The following is a 23137-nucleotide window of genomic DNA, read 5'->3' as shown; positions in this document are numbered from 1 at the left end:
TATATGTTTTAAACTGTGTGGGCCATATGGTCTCTGTTACCCGTGCTGACCTTTGCACTGGCTGCAAAAGCAGCCATAGACAATCCAGAAATGAATCTGCATATTTGCATTCCAATAAAACTGTATTATGGACACTGAAATTTGAATTTTATATATTTTTTCTGTGTCTTCCGATTTTTTCCCCTAAACATTAAAATGACATAAAAACCACGTTAGCTTGTGGGCTGTACAAAAACAGGTGGCGTGCTGTACAAAACCAGGCAATGGGCTGGACTTGCCCCATGGGCCATAGTTTGCCAATCCCTAGTCTGATGAAAAAATATTAGTGATATATTGTATGTTTATAGAATAAATAAAAGTAAAATATTTGACAATGATAGCACAAAATATGAGAGGGAGGAATTAGGATTACAGTGTTGGAAAGTCCTTACACAACATGTCAAGCAGCATGATAATATATGAAGGTAGATTCTGATTAAATACGTATATTCTAGGGCCGGCCCCGTGGCTTAGTGGTTAAGTGTGCACGCTCTGCTACTGGCAGCCTGGGATCGGATCCCGGGCACGCACCGACGCACTGCTTCTCCGGCCATGCTGAGGCCGCGTCCCACATACAGCAACTAGAAGGATGTGCATCTATGACATACAACTATCTACTGGGGCTTTGTGGAAAAAAAAAAAAGGAGGAGGATTGGCAATAGATGTTAGGTCAGAGCTGGTCTTCCTCAGCAAAAAGAGGAGGATTAGCATGGATGTTAGCTCAGGGCTGATCTTCCTCACACACACACAAAAAAGATGTATATTCTAAACTCTAAGGCAATGATACAAAATATTTATAAAAGGGATATAAATAATAAGACAATTTTGTGATGTGGAGAAAGGAGAGGCATATAAACTGATGAATTAATGAAAAGCAATAAGAAAAGTATGCATATTGAGGTATATGAGAAAGCAATTTGGTTTAAAGGTAATTCAGCCTGACCTTGTTTTTCCAGAAAGGCCTGACATGGCCTGTCAATCGTGCATTGTACATCTGCTTTAAACATTTACAAAGCAAAGAATGATGTCTTTAAAGATGGGGATGTATGCCTCCCTCCATTTTAGCATTTCTTTCAGGATAAGCATCTTTCCCAGAAACTAAGGGTCAAACTGACCTACTGTGTACATCTTGTTATCTCTTGTGATCATCTTGTGACCACTGACCTGCTTTGCTAGCAAAACATCTTGTGAGTGTAGTAAAAGGAGATATTCCTGTCATATTTGATATATGTTCCTTGTTCCAAGGCAGTATAACCACACCATACACCTTGCTTCTTCAGAGAGCTTCCTCGCTTGGTGAAGGCATTCTCTCAGGCTGTATGGTCCTGAGAAAGGCTCATGTAATAAACTCACCCCAGTTTTGATTTATAGATTGATTATTCATTATCTGCATTGAGGAGACGCAACGGAACACAATAGAGAGTCCAAGAATAGGCCACATATATGCAATTTATTGATTTTCTACAAAAGTACAAATACAATTCAAGAAAGGATAATTTTTCAACAAATAGTATCAGGACAATTGGATATTTTTATTAACACAATAATGAACTTGATCAGTACCTCACTCTCTATACAAAAATTAACTCAAAATGGATGATTGACTTATATGTAAAATCTAAAACTATAAAACTTCTAGAAGAAAACACAAGAGACAATCTCAGTGATGTTGCCTTTGGCAAAGATTTCTTAGATATGACACAAAGAGCACAATCTACACAGGATAAATTTTTTGATAATTTAACCTTCATCAAAACGAAAATTTCTCTTCAAATGATACTGTGAAGGCGTGAAAAGGCAAGCCACAATTTGGGAGCTAATATTTGCTAGTCACATAGATGCTAAAGATCTTGTATTCAGAATTTACAAAGAACTCTCAAAACTCAATAATATGAGAACAAACCACTGCATTTTAAAAATAGGCAAAAGAAGATACATGGGTGTCAAATAAGCACATAAAAAAATGCTCACCGGGCCCGCCCCGTGGCTTAGCGGTTAAGTGCGCGTGCTCCCGCTACTGGCGGCCTGGGTTCAGATCCCCGGCGCACACCAACACACTGCTTCTCCGGCCATGCTGAGGCCGTGTCCCACATACAGCAAGTAGAAGGTTGTGCAACTATGACATACAACTATCTACTGGGGCTTTGGGGAAAAAAAAAAAAAGGAGGAGGATTGGCAATAGATGTTAGCTCAGAGCCGGTCTTCCTCAGCAAAAAGAGGAGGATTAGCATGGATTTTAGCTCAGGGCTGATCTTCTTCACAAAAAAAAAAAAATGCTCACCATAGTTCATCTTTAAGGAAGTGCAAATTAAAACTACAAAATACCACTATCTAACAACTAGAATGGCTAAAATTTAAAAAGGTTGACCATACCATGGGCTGACGAGGATGTAGAGGTACTAGAACTGTCATAAAATGCAGGCAGAAATGTCAAATGGCACCCCACTTTTCAAGAGTTTGGCAGGTTTTTTGTTTTTTTTTTAAGTTAACCTACACCTACAATGCTAAACTCTGAGGAGGATGTGGAGCAACTGAAACTCTGACACATTGCTGGTGGGAATGAACAATGTTACAATCACTTTAGAAAACAATTTGGCAATTTCTTATAGATTTGAACATACACTTACCTTACGAACCATCAATTTCACTAAAAGTTTTTTGCCCATTGAAATGATAACGTGTGATCACAAAAATATTTGCATGTGAATATTTATAGCAGTTTTAATGTAATTATGCAAAACTGTAAACAACTCGATTTTTCCTCACCTGAGGAATGCATAAACAAGCTTTGGTGGATCCACACAATTATACTTTACACAGCCATAAAAAGGAATAAGCTGGTACACACAACTACATGGATGGATCTTAAATGCACTACACTAAGTGAAAGAAGCCAGACTCAAAATTCTATATACATTTATTATTTCATTTTATGAAAGTCTGGATAAGGAGGAAAGTAAGTTAAAAAACTATATCAGTGGTTGCCAGGAGCTTAGGATTTGAATTGGGGGAAGAGTTGACAAGTAGCATGAAGGAAATTCTTGTTAGAATGAAACTGCTCTAAATCAGTAGGAAAGTGATTTTGCCTCTCTATTCCTGGTTTTTCTTATTAGGAGAATAAAAAGGAGAGCACTAGCAACCCTCCAGAGCTAGTATGAAGATTATGTGACCCAAAATAATTGCAAAATACCAGGTATCAAATATGCAATCATTAAATATATTGTCAATTTCAGTTTTAGATGTCTACTTTCTGCCATTGTACTCTAAAGTGAATTAATGATTCTTCAATGTTTACCTAATGCAGGTCTTTGCCTGGGGCAACTTTCTGATGGAACTCACATATGTGAAATGTGAGACGAGGAAATATAGTTGTAGAGCTATAGAGATGTTGGTACCTGAGTAAGTGAATGGAACCGGTTATTTGACATCAGACAGGGCTAGAATTGCTTCCAAAATATACTAGTGTCTTCCTGCTAATCAGGAGAAGCTGCCTTATTTTGCAGACAAATTACCCAATTATGCCCCCTCCAGGAGACCAATTCTGAAAAGGTACTCATCGTTCTGGATTAAAGCAACCCATCGTAGGACATGGGACTAGGCAATTGAAGCACAGACTGAATTTAAGCCGCCCTCTGCCCCCTCGCGGGTTTCTTTTGAGCAGAGAATAGCCTGTTCAGCCTGTCCATTTTTGACTGGAGTCTTATCATGTAAATATCACACTTAAAGTATAAATCCTAACATTCCTTAGGGCCTGTGTGCCCCACCCTGATTTGCAGGTACAGACTATTTGCTCTTAAACAATTCTCCAATGAATTAAACTCCTGGGGAAACATTGCGTTAAAGAGAAACATGATGTTTATCATTTTTTCCAAATTACAAAAATTACGGTTGTAAAATATGACATTGAGATGGTAGAGAAAAAAATCAAAAAGAAAATGAAAAACACCTGTAACACCCCATTTCCAAGAATTAATACCTGGTACATATATTGTTGTATATCTTACATATATATGTGTACTACATACATATATATATGTTTGTACTTAAATCTTATCTCCATTAACATCACTATTAATTGTATTCAAGTTTCAAGAAGGAGAGATCTAGTGAGGTTTTCATATACCAATCAGGATTGAGTGGTTGTTTCTTGCTTTTCCTGGTCTTAATGACCTGGAGGAGAAAAAGATAAAGATAGACCAGTTGAAATGCACCTGATCATAAATTCCTCCCTTCACTCACACTGTGTCTCTTTGCCACAGGCTGTATCCCTTTCTCTCTTCCTTTCTAAAAGGCTCTTCTCTCACTCTCATCTATCTCTTGTAATGACATCCTGTTTATTGAGTCACCAACCTCTCCTCTTGGTTGGGACCTGGGAATGAGATATTCACTCACACCCAGCATGAGTACACGTGGACAGGCAGGAGGTGTGGGGAACAACAGGGGAGAGGAAGGAGCAGGTGTATTCAATGTCAAGGATTGAGGGGAAAGTTCTCACTGAGTAGAAAAGTGGGAGGAAGGTGCAAAAGGTATTCCTGGTGTAATGCGTTGAGGGAAGGGTTGGAATGTTTGATTGATGGTCCTGAGAATTGGAAAGATCCGAGAGCAAGTGCATTTCTGAGCACCTAGATATGTCAGCCTTTGCCTTTGATCTGTTTGCATTCCAGTATTAGCCTGTGTTAGTGTCCCAAGAATCCCACATGGATGTGTGTGTGTTTCTGTGTGTGTGTGACAAGGAGTATAGACTTTGTCATTTAGAACCAACCACCTCTGTTTGTTATTGACCAACAGCAACACTAAAAGTAGGTATCTCACTAAAGGCAGGTAATTTTGTGTTCTGAGATGCTCAGGGGCATCCTTGATCATGTAATCTGGTAGGAGCTCTACAAACCACTCTCCTAGAAGGAAGATATTTCCGCCATTTCATAGATGATGAACCTGAGATTCCTAGTGTTTAAGTTCATTGGCCAACTAGAAAATTATAGAGCCAATACTTGAAACAAATCTGCCTTAATGAAGCCCAAGTTTACACAATAAGCTCCCTGTTTTGATAAATTCAACCCATTCTATAATATTTAGCTTAGGTATCATATCTTTTGAATGCCTCTCTGAAGTTTCTCTCTTCAATATGATTAAAGATATCCTTCTTTATAAAAAAAAAAAGAATGATGGAATGAAAGTTTATATTCAAAAGGGCAAGGATTGGTTCTTTTAGGCCCGATGGATTGTCTGCCTAATAGCAGCAGTCTAGTTTTTTTAAGTTCTACTTTAGCAGAATGATGTTTCCCAGGAGTTCTCACCTTGATGAAACTGTGAATCATGGATCTCAGCTGCCTCTTACTCTCACCTAACGCCAATTTAAAGCAGATGAGTTTAAGTTTATCTCCTTCCTCACAGTTGATTTTGGCCAGTCGTCCATACACCACGACATCCATCTTCCCCGTATTATCTTGTATTTCGTAATATAGGAAATTATTCCACACTCTTCTCTGCAAAAGAAAATTAGCATTGATCTTTTCAGAACTGGATTAGATTTCCACATCTGTGAGAAATACAGGGCGTTAATGAAAACTTTTGTCTCTGACTGGTTAATATGAGCTCTAAGTCCAGAATTATGGCTACCAAGTAGCTTAAGATATCTCGTCCAGAAAATTCCCTCTTTTGAATCTTGTGTCTACTTTTCCTTCTTTTAGGTCTTTATTTGCCTGGTTCTTCTAAAAATAATTGATTACTTTCTAATTTTTCCTGCATCCATCTCGGAATAGCTGACCTTTCTTAAGGAACTTGAATACAGTCAGATCTGATAACCTCTACAGGTTTCTTTGGGACCTGAGAAGAGAGAAGAAAGCCCATTCATGCTTCATTATGAGTGTGAAAAAGATTGTTGCAAGTCTTCATTTAGCGGATTGCTATATCAATATGTAATTCTTTCTTCTATCTTCTGCATTTATTCATTCTTTTCCAACCAGCCCAAATCTTGAATCTAGATTATCTGGTTTCATGATTCTAGTTTCTATCTCATTTACTTTATTCACTAATTCTACAAATGCATAGGTGTGCAGAGTCATTTAAACAGAGTGTGCAGAAAACAACAGGGGTAAAAGTAAAGAGCCACCCAGGAGACGTTATTTAAGGGAGTATGAAATATACTTCATATAAAAATTTAGGTCAGCTAAGCTTAGTTTCCTATGTTGTTTTACACTGAAATATCTACCAAATTCTAAGAATTCACTAAAATTCTGTCTTTATTGTCCATATGTATGAATTGAATTTAAATTATATGATGCTCTACTCTTTTCAACATCCATGTTTCTTATTAGTTAATGCCCAAGTGAGTTGCTCCACAAATTTTTTTTAAATATATATGTGTATTTTTTTGGCGAGGAAGATCAGCCCAGAGCTAACATCTGTTGCCAATCCTCCTTTTTTTTGCTGAGGAAGATTGGCCCTAGGCTAACATCCATGTCCATCTTCCTCTACTTTATATGTGATATGCCTACCATGGCTTGATAAGCAGTGCGTAGTTCCACGCCTGATATCCGATCTGCGAACCCCCAGCTGCTGAAGCGGAGCATGCGAATTTAACAACTATCACATCAGGTGGGCCCCTTGCTCAACAACTTTTTGATGAATGAATGTGAAGAGGTGAGGGCATTTTAGCTGTCTGTTGGAAACAGCTGCATTTTAGGGCAGAGTAGTCTATTGATTTCTTAGTCTGGTTGTCACAACTGGAATCCAAGATTGAGAGGGCAATTCTGCATTCACAATTAAGTTAAGCTGTCACTGAAATAAATGAGGCATAATTCAAAGAAACAAAATCAGAAGGATATGTCTATTGATATAAACTCTGCAGTGTCCTGGAGCAGGGTGACTGTCAATGGATCATCATAGCTGATAAATTGCCAAGGTTTCTGGGGAATCTCTTTCCAAAGAACTTGAAAATTGTCACCTTGGGAAGAGTGATGTTCAGAGATTATCTCTCTGATATGCTGAAATGGGTAGATGTCACCTAACTCTCCCAGGTCAGGGGTGCCTTGAGTTTCTGTGTCTAGGCCAAGAACCAAACTCCAAATGTCAAGTTAAGACTTTTAAATTCTGGGGCTGCAAAAGAAATATTATAAAACAATGGTGTGGCCTACCTTATGCACCTGATACACTCCATTCACAAATGTTCCTGGAGCTTGCGAGTACAGATGAATGATTTTAGGAGTTGCATTAGCATTTATCATGAGTCACTTTGAGACCTCCATCTTTTGGTCAGCATTAACATCAGACACAGATGAGGTATTGTAGACCTCCAGGAACCCATTGCGGCCAATATAATCTGATATGGCGATGACTTTCTTTGGGATGAACTTCTCCTTCAGGCTGACATCAAACACCTTCACTTGGAAGAATTCGCTCTCAGTAGCCACTGTGGCATGAAACATCTTTCTCTCCCCTTGTCTGACGGTATATGAAAACGGTTCTGTTGCTTTCAGTACCATCACTTCTTTGGGGCCCCTCTGGAAATCCTCTTCTGTGGAAGCTTCCTTAGGTACAGCCTTCAGTCTTGGTTTCTACTTAAAAGTACACACCAAAACCAGGAACAATTTAGAAAGGGAATACAGAGATACTCTCTAGTGAGAGCCTTCTCGGGCTTGATGTTAAGCCTCAAGGAACACCATAATCGGATGAACTTGGAAAAAGACTAGACAAATATGGCTGACATGACATAACTTAGCTGATAGAAGAAATGGAGAAGATTTAAACAGCAATATTATTTCTTTTCTTCATTTTGTATAAGTTTGCAAGGAAGAATATTTTTCTTTAAAAAGAATTAACCCAAGGAAAAAAAGTATTTCTCCTAGGATGAGCTATGTACAGTATAGGGGCAATGGGCAATAGCAATGCCATTGTGTAGTGAATCCTAATAGAGATGCAGATGAAAAAACAATCTTAATTTATCCCATCAACTCATTTTTGTGAGCAAAGATATAAATCGGGAAGAAAATAAGTCATCCTTAGTATCACTGAGAGTGAGGAATGGCTCCAGTCAGAAACCATTGATTTCATCTGAAACTGATCCCAGTCGAGGTGGCAATTTAAAGACCCAAATCACAAAGCCCCTTTCCCAAAAAGCATTGCTGTGTTGGGAAGGTATTAGTAAGACACTCACTGGAAGTATCCCATGACTTTGTCTAGTTTGGAAATGTCTTGGATAGAGGCTCGTAGCTATAGAAAAATGTGTGTAATGTGATCCAACCTGGGACAGAATGATATTCTTTGTACATAAATAACAAAAGGTAAAATCAGAAAGACTATTTAACAAAATGTAGCATTTGTTAGAGGAGAGATTTCAAATAGTTAAAATTTAATTATTTTTGTCTATGCATCTACATATCCTAAATTTTCTAAGATGATGTTATTTATGAAATGAAAAATGAAAGAGAGGTGTCGGCCCATGGCATAGTGGATAAGTCTGGTGTGCTCTGCTTTGGCAGCCCAGGTTAGCTTCCCAGGCGTGGAACACCTGGGACGCCACTTGTTAGTGGCCAAGTTGTGGTGGCTCACATACAAAATATAGGAAGATTGGCACAGATGTTAGCTCAGGGTGAATCTTCCTCGGCAGAAAAATATAAAAGAGAAAGAATTGGTGATAGTGCTTTGATTGGCTCTGTATTTCTCCACCCTGTGCTGTGTCTTTCACTGTGTATTGAGGGAAATACAAAAATAAAATTAAACGAACCAAGGACTAATTGCACCCAGTGGAGACTAGGGATGATTAAGTACCCACTGGGTCCTAGATTATCCTAATGTAGATGATGGTGCCTAATAAGAGTTGGAGTTCACATTTAGGGTATGACCTCATCTCAAAATATACATTTAACAAAAAATGTGTGATTTAATTAAAGAAAGAATTGTATATAGTAGGGGATTAGTGAGAAGCTCCTTCATGGTTCCACTGATCCCTGTCATTATATTGTACAGAGTGGAGATATTGGAAACAGGACGCTGGTACCTTGATTAAGGAACTGCTGGATGGGGTTGGTGGTGGCATCTGAGGAATCTGGGCACAGCCCTCAGTTGGGCACGTGCTGGTTGTCAAAGCTTCTGGAAGATGACTGTATTTTGGAATAGTTTCATCCTCTTGGATTCCTCAGTTTTAGTTGTGGTGTCTTTCCTTTTCTGAAGGAAAATATATATGTATTTTTTCCTGGTTAATGATTTTCAATAGCAAATGAACCACAACATTCTCCTACTCTTGATCTCTTTCTGTCTCTCTGTCCTTGTCTGTCTGTCTGTCTCTCTCTCTCTCACTCACACACACACACACATGAACACAGACACACACACAGACACAGGAGAGGACCTTCACTCCAACAATTTTCTCTGGAATAATAGCACATCTTCAGATACCCCCAACACCTTCCAGCTTGGACCCCAGTCAGAATTTCTAACTTCACTCTGCAAATGTTAAAACCTCAGGTGACTGAACTTTCATTGCTCTGTTATGGAATTCTGGCTTTACTTCTGCTGCAAACAGCCCTATGTCAACTTCATCAAGATAACATTAGAGTTCTTTATTGGTAGAAAATCCTACCAGGCTATAAAGGAAGCAAGTTTCAGAACAGCATCAGCTGCACCAATGGATGTTTAATTAACTAAGTCTTTTACTACGTTGTATATTTATCAAATAACAAAATCTCCAGGTGAAGAAAACCAAGTCTCCAACTGTCTGAAAGCTTTGTTTATCACCATACTGGAGAAATTCCCTCAAATTCATATTTCTAAAGGCGAGATTCTGCTCTCTATGTAGTGTGCATCAGGCAACCAAATCCCTCAGAGTTCTCAACCAGAAACAGACCCATTCAAGATTTCACCCAGGCATCCCCAGTACCTGGATTTTTATAATTGTTTAAGCAAGAGCCATAAGTTTCTCTAAAATCATTCATCGTGACTACCTTTGCCTTCACTAAGGAAAGCCCATTTCTAATGTTCTACATCCAATAAAAATTTCTCACAGTTCTTACCTCTTCTAGCATTCATTCATCTAATTCATAAGGTGTCACTTTTTGATAAAGCTGTAGATGAGGGAGCTGCTTGAAATAACTACCTCTGGCATGCAGCTTCCTGATTAGGACACTTTCTGACCACCCTGGCACCTCATACCTCTTTAGAAGGCTTACAGAGCCTGGGCTATGGAAATCAACCCGAGACATAACACTGTCTAATTATAAATTTTTAAAATACATTCCAGATACTATAAGGACTGTACTCTGACTCTGGAATCAATATACGCCACTAAATGCTCAAATTGTAGAGTTAAAAGTCTGGATTTGAATCCTGGCCCTAGCATTCACTATCCGTGAGATGTTGGAGAAGATTATTATCCTCTATGAACTTCAGTTTTCTCATATGTGAAATGGGACTAACAACAGCATCCTCATGTGGTATTATAAGGAATAAATGACATAATGTACATAAAGATCATAGATATTAGAGTCCAGCACCACTAAACGCTCACTACATAGAAATATCAAGATTGTTATTACTATTTCATGGTCAACACAGGGGTTTGTATTTATACTCTGATCCATAGACCTGTAGGGGGCGGAATTTGTTACCTCAAAATGTGTCTCTTTGGCATGGTTATTTTTAAGAGCAAAAGACTCAGGAAGAAACTTTGTCCTTGCCCCTAACTGCCTAAAAGAATTTAATATAGAATGCCTGTTTCAGAAGGAGCTAATACTATAGATGATTATAGCAGTAGTGGAAAGGAACCTAGCCAGGCCCGTTTGATCAAAGTCCTCTCCTTGTCTCATTGTCTTTGCAAGGCATGGCAAACATTTGTTAACCGAACCTTTGTCTTTCCATCTTCATGTGAATTGCCTTCCTCCCCTTTGAATTCCGAAACCACTACTCCCAACATCCTCTGTTGTCTTTAGTTGAAGATGGTGTTTAAGGTGGTAGCTTTGGCCATTATGATGAGTTACTCAGTTTTCCTGGGTTTCTCTCGTGTGTACATGTTATTAAAGTTGCTTGATTTTCTCCTGTTATTCCATCTCATGTCAATTTAATTCTTAGACCAGCCAGAAGAACCTAGAAGGGTAGTGGAAATTTCCTTTCTCCCCTAGAGATGTTTTATGTATTATGTTCACCCTCTTAATGGAAATCCTAGACAGAGGTGATATGGGAAGCACTTTATTAAAGAAGCTTCTCTATTCATTTCTGCCACATGTAGTAATTTAATCTCATTGACAAAAGCATCTTGAGAACCTTTCAAAATTAAAGAAAATCTTCCATCATAAAAGTAGGATTTAGATGCCTAAAATGTACTATTTGGTTGGATAATATTTATAAATGGTAATTGAATTTTTTCCTTCACATTATTTCCTTCATCACCCCATTCTGTCCTTGAATCATACCATTCTGTGCTATTTGCTTTGGGGGAAACAAGCAGGAGGAATCAAAGATAATATTGGTCTGCTCCTGGTTTCAAATCGTAAAAGCAAACAGAGTGCATATTACAGAGAAAATAGTTGGGAGACTCCATGGTGAATCAGAGCAAATCTTTCCTGCTCATTTAATGAATCATGGAATGGTCAGACACCCTTTTTGCAGGCTTCCTATGGAGGTGGCTGAAGCCCAAGGAAGAAAGGACTAACTCTATGGAGTCTTTAGGTGTATGAGGCTGAGGACACAGATGAGCCTCCCTGAGATTCCTATGCTTGAGGGAGGTTTCAAGGAAGCTGTATTTTTATGGGAGTAGAAATGACTATGTCATGTATTTAGGCAGATGAGGCCTTAGAAAGTGTTACTTCCAAGCCTATATGCACAGAAAGAGAGTTGTCTTGAGAAGTCCACATATGTCATGGTCATAGCAGACAGACAGTGGGCCTGAAGTTTCAATGCCTAGACAATGGCCATCTGGCCCTAGAAGCAACAGACACAGATTGCTAGCTCTATCCCACAAATAAAAACTGGAGAGACTATAGAGGGAATTATGAATTATCGACACTAACAATAATAACAACAGTAACAAAACAAACCTTGAGAAATCTTGCCTACAGGAAGTCTGTCTTCAACTGCCATCTGTGGGATGGTGTTGAGGGCTTTCAGCCCGGGTCAGAGCGTAGCTCTTGGCTTGGGTGCCAAACTGTATTAGAGAATAGTGATTTAAATGCTGCTTTTCCCATTCCTCAACTTCCCTGCCTATTCATTGCAGAAATAGGCATTGTACCTCTGTGTGCAGGTAACCACAGGGGTCATATCAGGCAGAACAAAAGGCAGGCTAGGATAGGAGTTGATGCATGGATGTGTACACTCACTTATCCCTTCTGTCTTGTCTTTCCCAGGGAAAGGGTACCTATAATCTGAGGTTACTTTCTAGTAAAGAAGAAAAATACACGCTTATTACAGTGGTGATACTGCTAAAAGGAAAAATAAAGGGACCAGTGAAAACAAACAGTGGGAATATCTGATCTCTTTTTTGGAGTGGGAGTATCAGTGAGGACTTGCCTGAAGAAGAGATTCAGGCTGGAACCTGAAGGTTGAATATACTTGGGCCAGTGAAGAGACAGGAATAATGAATTCCAAAACAAGGAAATAGCGTATGCCAAAACTCCTGTCATGCAAAGGAACGTATAATACAGAAAATTTATCCAGAGGTATGGGTAAGAAGAAAGGGGGAAAGGAAATTAGAATGTAGGGGACAAGCATATTCTATTTTTCATCTATAATTGTCTGACCACCCTCCATCCCCTATTTCTGGACCAACACAAGACAGTAACCCTCTTGAGATCAAGAATTATTTCATAAATGCACACCTTGTAGAAGGAATGGGCTTATACTACACTGAGATCTCAATACGTATATTGAAAATTAAGGACTCATTTTACAATGTAAAGAATCGTAGCGAGGGATTACTGAGAAGCTCTTTCAAGGTCATGATGATCTCTGTAATATGTTGTAGGGAGGGACAAATATTGGGAATGGGAAGATGGTACCTTGGTTGATGAACTGCTGGACGGGGCTGGTGGAGGCATCTGAGGAGTCTGGGGAAGGCTCTCAGCTGACTGTGTGCTGGGTACTGAAGGTTCTGAAAGCTGACTCTGTTCCTGGGGTAGCTGCATCTTAGATTCATCAGTTTTTGTGGTTTTTGTTTTTCTTTTTCTAAAAGTAGTTTTTTTTCCTTGATTAACGGTTTTCAATATTAGATGAAACACATCTTTACCACTAAACATATCAGCTTTTCATTACTAGGCTCTAATATACTAAAATTTATGTCCTTGAAAACTCCAGGGAGCTACATACAGTCCATCTTCTGAAGAGGTAGCCAGAAGGTAAGCAGTGCACATATATGATGGCTTGATACAAATGGTGGGGAAAATTTTATACCTGTCACTCCTTTACTCACCTCTGTGGTCATGACAGGAGCAGCGAACTTGGATTTAGAAAATCTAAATTTGAATTTAGTCTCTCTGAGTAGCCTTTAGCAAACTGTTTCCCTAATCTGATTGCCATTTTAGTTCATATCTAAAAGATGGGTCATGATTTCATATTTCGTCATAGGGAATTATATTACATAAATTAAAGTGCAAAATAGTTCTGAAACATAATGGGTGACCAGTGACTATTAATTTGCTGACTCTGAACCTCATTTTCACTCTACCCCTGGAATCCCTTTTTCTCTGATTCTTCTATTTACATGTTGAGAAATGAGTAAAGTACTAAGTGTTCATAGGAATGTAATAAATGGAAGAGCCATAGAGTGAGCCTGTTCAGTAGAACCTTGGCCATCCTACCTTCAACATAGGCGTATTGTTGCTTGATTCAGGTCTGAAACCTTTGTTTGTGGTGGATGTAGATTCGTCAGTACTGGCTTTATCCTGCTTGCTTTTTTTCACTGGAGTTATTCCTCTTGCTTTCCATCTCCTTAGAACTGATGCAGTAAAAGAGAAAACAATAAATCCAAAGGAGCCGGTCTGAGACAGCTGAAGCCCTTTCAATACTATTTCCTCTCAGTTCCTGCTTGTGGGTCTAGGTATGCTTGTGTCTGACTCTACTGCATTAACCAGGGTGGGCACAGGTGGCCAGTAGAGATAACACAGGGACGAGCACTGTCTCATGCTTCCTCAGTGGTTTCCTTTCTCATTCCATGTGCAATGAGCACATCTTTCATGTCCTCTGGACTCCTATGTACCTCAGTCAAACCCTTTTCCAACCACTTATCCTATACTTTCCTTCTAAGAATCTAAAGTTTTTATGCTGCTTATGGTGCGTCATCTTCTGTAAAAGATTGTTTGAATTACTGACAGCCGAGAAAGAAAATGTGATGTAATTAGTGAGGTGACAATGTGGTGATACTGGACTTGGAATTGTTAAAATATGTTTTTATAATCCAGTGATTTTATAAGAAACAGGTTTTTCACATCTCTGAGAGGTAGGTTTTTATTTAAGTACTACCTGATATTTGTTACTAATAATGGTGGAGTAAATATTTTAATAGAGCATTTATTTTAATTGATATAAATATTTTTAAAAGTCACGTTTTTTTAATTTTGTTTTGTCATTTTCTAACCCTTCTAATGCACTGAAAGCCTCAGCCTTTCTCCTCAACTCCTTCTGCTTTTTTTCTTTACCCTCACCCCCAAAATATACCCTCCGATATATATTAAACCTCTTTGTAGAAAAGGGGATGCCCTAAGTTGTCAACTTGGCCTCTGCAGGACTAACATTGCCATGGCTACTGAGTCCTAAATTGGGAAAGGGATGTGTCAACTATGACAAGTTCAGGTTCTAGTCAAGATTGAGGATGGTGCAGAGAGAGTGAGAGTGCGGGATTCTCATGCATTACCTTTTAACTTTTCATTTTTAAGAGTTTTGGCACGATCTTTAAGTTCTTCTATGTCTTTGTACAGTTCTATTAGTTTGTCAACACCGGCAGCCCCTTGGAACATTTCTGCCATCAAATCAGCAATCTGAATTTTATTATGTTCATTTTGAGTTTTTCTGGTCAGTTTTAAATCATAGGCCAGTAAAGACTTAACCATGCTGAAATGATAATCACTGATGGGCTCCAATCCTTTCAGCAGAACAATTTTCTTGTATTCATTCTCCATCTCTCAAGTTATGGATGACCTACAAGAGAAATATCACACACACTGTTGCACATTTATACAGACAATTTAAAAGACTGTTAATGTCTATGTGAGTGAGTGGTCCATGTGAAGGTGTTGTCCATGGGTGTGTGTGACAAAGAGGGACTTAATTACCAGATGTCATTGTGGAAAACGGGTTGAGCAATGCCTAATTTGGAGCTTCTAAGAAATTCTTCCCTTTTCAAGGTGACAATTGAGTTGGTTTGGAGGTGGGTATGTTGGAAGAAGATTTGGATATGGGCAATTTTGAAGAGTATGGACTGCATAGTGTCAAAGTCCCTGGTTCCTCCTCCCATCCTTTTTTGGGGCTAGAGTCTATCCCTGAACTTCTGCCTCTTGGTTCCTGACTCTTCCTACACCCACTATGACTGAAGTGACCTATGTGTAAAATGGAAAAGGGGCTGCAGCCTCTCACTTTATGTGAATATCCTTCTTCCACAGCACTACAGTACCACGCTGGATACCTGCCCTAGTCCACTTGGCTCTTCCTTAGTCACCTCTAATTAGCATTATCCCTCCCTGGGGCTTGGACCATGTTCTCTGTGTCCTAAGTCCTCATATCTCAGTCGCTTTCTTGGATTGCTACCTGCTCCCTAGTGCATGATCGTAGTATTTATTTACTGAATTATTTCTATAATTGCTTGATTTTTCTCTTTCCAGCTTAATTTTTTAATAAGTTCTTTTCATAGAGCCAGATGTCTCTCTATAAGGCCACAATTTTATCTCACTTCAAATCCTTCAATAATTCCTCATTTTCTTTTTCAAAAATGTCTTGCTCTTTAGCCTGGCTCGGAAGGCCTTGAATAGTCTGCATCTTTTTTCCTTTTGCTACTTTTGCCTTTCTTATGTGTTATGCTCCAGAAATATACAACACACCTTGCCTTGTCATGTTTCCTGACTTTGTAATTCCCTTCTTGCTGCCTGGAAAGCCTTTCCCACCTTTGTTCCTCTGACTACCTTCTTACAGCCTTCCATACTCAACTGAGGCTTTGTCTTCTGAAAGTTGCCAGAGTCCCCATTTTGAAGTGAGTTTCACTTCTCTGGGCCCCTTAGCACCTTCTGCACTTCCTTGATGACACTTAGTACCTGTTATGGATCCCAATTTTCTGTTTAAATTCACATTTCTTTTAGTTTAGGGATCATGTGCTGTGTACTTTTTGTATAATTGGAATGTTCAATTTCCTGGGGCTATGAATTGTTCCTCATGTTCTTGAGAGAACATGAGTGTCCTCGGGTTGATCAGGCCCATAGAGTGAAGGATGAATCCACACAAAGACACATTATAATGAGAATATTAAAAACAAAGTGAAAAATCTGACAGCTTCCAGAAGTAAAGAGCAGGTCAACTATAAAGATTCAAGGATCAAATTGAAACTAATTCTCAATAGCAAAACTGCCTACAGAGGGACAGTGGAGTAATTTTTCTATAGTACTAGTCAAAAATTCCATATCTATTTCAAAATTGAAAATTTTTTAAATAAAATTTTTATGGTTTTTTTTGTGTGTGATTATTTGTAAAATAAAACAGATGTGAGTTAGTAGGAGGCTATGCATAATCTTTATTCATTCCACTTAAATTTCAACATTCATATGTTTTGTTACCAAAATTATACTGCATTTGATTTTAGAGTAATGATCCAGATCCTACCAGGGCTTCTAGTAATATAATATTTTAAGTAGATGTATTAAAACTTTTCTGGAGCCTCCAGATTCTGAATTTCAAAACATATCTAGCCCAAGGCTATCAGAAGAGGTACTGTCAACCCACCTTGAGGGAGAAAATAATTTTGAAAGTAGAATTTTTAATCTAGCCAAAATGCTATTTAAACATCAGGGCCTCAAAAACTATTCCCTGATATTCAAGGCCTCAGTAATTTTGCAAACAAAGACCCATACAGAAACATCTACTGGAAGTAATATTCAATAAAAAAATAATACAAAGTCAAGAAATACTGCAAGCCAAAAGTAAGCAAGAGTGAAAATCAAATTTGATTAGGTGTCCCCATGTCTTAAAAATAAACAAAGCCTGATTGAAGAGAAGAGAACCAGGAAGTACATCAACATGGTGGAGGGAGGGAAGAAAAAGAACATGACAGCTCACCAATGTCTTTGTCTTAAAGGGTATGATAGACTATAAGTAAATAGATATATGAGAAAGGAGAATATGGATGTGTCATAAATTGAAAGGAAGATAGTAGAAACAAAAAACATTAATTATCAGCATATACATAAAGGACCTAACCAGTTAAGTGACAACTTTAGTCAAACTGGATTTAAGAAATCTGCCAATGTATTTTGTTAACAAAAGATCACTTAAAGGTGGAAATACGACAGAGAAATATTTTATCACGCAAAATAAGTAAAAGTAACCAGTTTATTTATATTAGTGCAGCTTTAAATAGACCTGAAGACAAAAAGTATCAGAGCACAATGATAGTATGTTCAACTCCAAGGGAGATAAAACAGCTTTGATTGTGTATTTGCCTACAAATAGTAAATATATATTATTTTTATTACTTGATATTCCTTCAGAATGCTATATTAGGTATTATATTTTATAATGTAACATATGTTATAAAACAAAGTTATATTTGTAGCATCAGGTAGTATATTTCTCTTCATATACACACATACACACAAATTTATATATATAAGTATGTATCTATACATAAACACTTCCATATACAATATACATTACATATGTTAATGTATATAAATAAATATATTTTCATATTTCTTAAATTCAATTTGTCTAAAGTTGTTGCTTAACCAGTTAGGTCTTTTATGTATATGTGGATAATTAATGTGTTTTGTCTTGTTTCTGCCATTTTTAATTCAATTTATGACACTTTTATATTCTCCGTATGTTATATAAATTTGAGAGATCTAAAGGAAAACCTCACAATTTTACGGTAAGAGATTCAAAACGACGTAAAAAAAGCAGTAAAGATTTAGAAAATTTAACCAACACAATTAATAAGCTTAACGAACAAGGTGTATCTAACATACATAGAATCCTGAACATGAAACATTTCACATTCTAGTCAAGCACATATGAAATATGATTGTACTGGGCCATACAGAATGTCTTTAAGAAATTTTAGAAGTGGGCAACTGAAATCCAATTGTAATTAACACTCCCTCTCCCCCACACATTGCCACCAGAAAAAAAAAATCAATAATTTTCAGGAAAGCAGAAAGTAATGCTAAAAGAAACTTAAATAACAACTCTGACAGCTGGTGTAGAATGGAGTAGAAAATAAAATTAAACTGTATTACAGAGAGGTAAAGAAGCCATGTCTTTGTTTAACTGTATTTGTGGAACTGAAATTTTTCCTTATCTGTGTGTGTGGTGTGTGTGTGTGTGTGTAAAATTAGGATAACACCATACAATACAATTTTATATCCAGACGTATTTTTTACTTAATATTATTTTACGATACTTTTGTCATTCCTCTGTCTTATATTTTACCCAGGTCTCCACCACAGCCACCAAGTTTCCTGTACATCTTCCATGGGAAAAAATCCCAAACCCTTTCTCTAAATATAATACATGCCAATAGAGGCCCTGGGAATATGTTTTAATATCTTCTATATTCAAAATGCATCTCCCTCAGGTGTGGGGGAATGAAAATGTCTATTATTTACCTAGTTAGTAAAGGACTAGAATCAAGATACAGCTGTTTTCACTTTTATGAATATAATTGAAATTAGCCCTTGTCCCCAAATTCTTCATAACTCAAGGTCCCCTTGTCATCTTTTGGTTATCAGCCTGGTACCCACGGCTCCCTATGGAAATCCCCGCAAGTTTCACCTCACAGGAAATTTCTTCCACAGTAGTTCAGATCTTGAGGTCTTCAGAGATGCAGAAGTCACTTCTTATTTTAGTTGAGTAGGAAGACAAATCAGTAAACTCTCAGAGACTGAAATGCAGGCTGTTATAGTCTCCTGAAGGGCAGAAGAAAAAGAAGTATTTTGAAAGGTAACAAGAATGAATGTCACTGGTTAAAGTCACTTGAAAACTTGACTAGTGCTGGCTTCCTCATCCTGTGCAATTCACTGAAAGAGAGAAGTTATGAAACAATTTTGAGACTCCTCCCATCAAAGTTCTTAGCTTTCAAATTCATTAGTCAGAGAAAAGGAACAGTTTCCTTCCTGTAAATATTGTTGGGTCCCAGGGCAAGACACTCCCAAATATTCCACAATAGCATGTGGATTATTTTGAATTAAAATTTCCAGAGAAGGAAAAAAGGCATTTGACCCTCCTATCTCTGTCCCTCTGAAAGCAGGAAATGAATCTCCCATGTGGAAGGTTGTCTCCCTGCATCCTTATCATCAGAGCTAGGGAAGTCAGGGCTGAGAAGCCTGTGTAAACGAATGTTGCAAATTTACTACCTCAAGCCTACACTCTGCTTAAATTCCCCACTAATTACGTATCTCAAATTTAAGTTTCTTTGTCTTATCATTCCTCACAAATTTCTTGTTTCTTTGTGTAAAAGATGTATACACTGGCTGCTTTGTTCTCTCTAATCATAATTTCTCTATGATCTCTGATATATATGTATTAAAGTGTTTTTCTATCCTCTTAATCTGGTCTTGTGTCAATTTTATTATTAGTCTAGCCATAAGAATACAAGAATGGCAGAAACGGGATTTTCCCCCACCCTGACAATAACTTAATCAAAATGAAAAATTATGGCAAAGTTATACTTAAAGTTTTATTGTTGTTGTTACAAATGTCAGTAGATGAGTGAAGTTCCAACACTAGAACATTTTATCCAGCAGACTTACATGTGGGACTTTAGACTCATAAACCTTGAATGAAGCTGAAATAAAGGAGAAGTAAGGTGAGGCACCCCGTCACTTATCGCTCCTTTCCTGTTCTTAGGGTGGGAGTGGCAGGAGGAGATCTTAGAAGAGGCATCTATCTCTACTAGTACTTGACTGCACCTCCTGGATCAGATGAGCCTGCTATAAAATTGCTATTAGTTTAAATAGCATATGACGCATTCAGCTGTTATTGATTGACACACCTGGAGCTTGACAGAAGAATAAGGTCATTACAAACTTTAAATCCTTCATCTAATATATAAAAAGGAACTTGGCACTAGTTGCCCTCTTGACTATGATTAGGCTACTTTACCTCACTGACTAAATTCATGATTACTCACACCTCCTGCATTGTGCATGGACAAACACATGTAAGTGGTATGTTCTTGTCATGACAGCATTGAGCCCTGCAAATTTGGGAAGAACACTGAACCTCTGGAATAAGAAGAGCCTGATAAACCTTTTCTTCTGCAGTGATTTTTGTGAAGGACAGTGGATACACTCCAGAGTCCCGTAAGCCCTGAGATGTCAAGTAAATGGCACCACCCAGCAGACACTACAGTGGTAACCCACCAGCGGATCTGCAAGTAGGGTGAGGCCATGACTGGAAAAGGGTCCCAAAAACCGGCTAACGTTGGTAGATGATCTGAGGTCATCTAAAGAGAAGAAAGGCGATATTTTCATCCAAACTAGAGTCAGGGAGGGGATAATTGAAGTCTGGATTGGTAACTGTCTGAAAAACTCCACCAAAGCAGGAATAAGTCAGTAGAAAGCAAAGAGTATCTGGATTGATGACCACACACACCTTTGGGGGCTCATTGTTTTCCTTCACAGGCTTCAGGTTGCTGTTTATGTGGATGCTTGGAGCTGGTCTTCAAGTAATGAGTAGAGAGGAACATTAGGAAAATCATAGACAGCCCCATTCCAGAGATCAGAGGGTAAAAGGCCTATGGGAGAAATGACACCTTAAGCCATCAGTCGAGATGAAAGCTGAGAGCATCTAAGGAGAAAAGCAAGAGTAAGTAAAAGAATAACCACACCAGGGACCCACAGACAGGCTTATACCAGTCCATGTTAGGTCCATGGAAAAAGGCTTAGTGATAAGATTTGTGGTCTCAGAGAAAGACATGGAAAGGGAATTGTGTTCCCCAAAAATTCTTATGTTGTAGCCCTAATCCCCAATGTAACTTTATTTGGAGATAGATCTTTAAGGAAGTAGTTAAGGTAAAATAAGGTCATAAGGGCAGCATGTTAATCCAATGTGACTGGTGTCCTTCCAAAACTAGGAGATTTTGGCACACAAAGAGACAGCAGGGATGTGCACATACAGATGAAGACCATGTGAGGGAACAGCAAGAAAACGGTCATGTACCAGCTAAGTACACAGGCCTTAGGAGAAACTAAACCTTCTGACACTTTGATCTTGGACTTTCACCCTCCAGAACTGCAAGAACATAAATTTCTGTTGTTTAAGCCTCCAAGTCAGTGGTGTTTTGCTATGGCAACCTGAGCAGACTAATACAGGGAGAGTGGTAAAATCCTTCTCCAACTGCTTATTCCTAAGGGCCAGTATAAAAGCTACTAGTGTAGGAGACTCAACTGGCTGGCCAAAATGATTTATGACTTCAAGGAATCATCAGTCACCTGAACAATACGCTTTCTCAGGAAAATAGATTTCTCTCAAAGGAGATGGAATGGGTGATTGAGTTTTAAATGTTGAATCAATCTTGTACCCTGGTATAAAATGCACTGCTTCATGAAGCATTGTTATTAATTACATATTAATAGGTTTAATTTTAAAATATTTTAAAAGTATTTTTACATTTATTTTCATGAGAGACATTGGCCTTTAGTTTGCCTTTCGTGTGATCTTTACCTGATTTTGGTATAACAATAATATTGCCATTTCTAAAAGAATGTGTTTAAGATTGTTGATATTTCCTCCTTAGATGTTTGATAGAATTCATCAATTGTCTATTCCCAGAGATTTTATTGTGGAAAGATTTTTGGTTTTGAGTGATTTGTTATATAGATATAGGGATATTCAGATGTTCTATTTCTTTATGAGAGAGTTTTGGTAAGTTGTGATTCCAAGAATTTTATCTATTGGGTCTACGTAACCATACTAACTAGCATAAAGTTGTTCATAATATTCTTTTATTAACTTTTAAATATCTGTACAGTCGTTAGTGTAACACCTTTACATTCCTGATATTGGTCATTGATATTGTCTCTCTTCTTCTCTGTCGGTCTTGCTGGACAGATCGTGTCTTAGGGAAGCCCAAAGACAAGAGGGGCGGCAAGAGAAAACTATAGGAATTGGAGCCCCTGACACCAAGAGCTAGAGTGAATATTTTTTTTAAATTTTTTGTTTATTGAGTAACATTGGTTTATGACGTTGTATAAATTTCATGTGTACATCATTATATTTCTATTTATGCATGGATTACATCATGTTCTCATGTTCACCACCCAAATACTAATTACAATCCATCACCACACACATGTGTCTAATTATCCCTTTCACCTTCCTCCCTACCCCTTCCCGTCTGGGTCTGGTAATCACCAATACAATCTCTGTCTCTATGTGTTTGTTTGTTGTTGTTATTACCTACTACTTAATGAGCGAGATCATACGGTATTTGATCTTCTCCCTCTGACTTATTTCACTCTGCATAATACCCTCAATGTCCATCCATATTGTTACAAATGGCTGGATTTCATCGTTTCTTACGGCTGAGTAGTATTCCGTTGTGTATATATAGCACATCTTCTTTATCCATTTGTCCCTTGATGGGTACTCAGGTTGCTTCCAAGTCTTGGCTATTGTGAATAATGCTGCAATGAACACAGGGGTGCATGTATCTTTACACATTGGTGTTTTCAAGTTCTTTGGACAAATACCCAGCAGTGGAATAGCTGGATCGTATGGTAGTTCTATCCTTAATTTTTTGAGGAATCTCCATACTGTTTTCCGTAGTGGCTGTACCAGTTTGCACTCCCACCAGCAGTGTATGAGAGTTCCCTTCTCTCCACATCCTCTCCAACGCTTGTTGTTTCTTGTCTGATTAATTATAGCCATTCTGACAGGCACGAGGTGATATCTCGTAGTTTTTTTTTTTTTTTTT

At 38.1% G+C, this 23137-nt stretch overlaps 1 protein-coding gene across 1 annotated transcript in view; it reads right to left on the bottom strand.

Moving 5' to 3' along the window:
- LOC131401469 (myeloid cell nuclear differentiation antigen-like protein) overlaps positions 1–19096 on the bottom strand; it is a 69893-nt gene extending 50797 nt beyond the window's left edge. The window contains 6 exon segments of the mRNA XM_058536818.1: positions 5337–5520; positions 5715–5722; positions 7176–7595; positions 13824–13960; positions 14876–15159; positions 18994–19096. Of these exon segments, the coding sequence (XP_058392801.1) occupies positions 5337–5520; positions 5715–5722; positions 7176–7595; positions 13824–13960; positions 14876–15140 (1014 nt within the window). The 5' untranslated portion in view covers positions 15141–15159; positions 18994–19096.
- Between the last annotated feature and the right edge of the window lie 4041 nt (positions 19097–23137).

The sequence above is a fragment of the Diceros bicornis genome, chromosome 4, assembly GCF_020826845.1.
Source record: "Diceros bicornis minor isolate mBicDic1 chromosome 4, mDicBic1.mat.cur, whole genome shotgun sequence".
NCBI lineage: Eukaryota > Metazoa > Chordata > Mammalia > Perissodactyla > Rhinocerotidae > Diceros > Diceros bicornis.
This window is presented reverse-complemented; position numbering and strand designations above follow the sequence as displayed.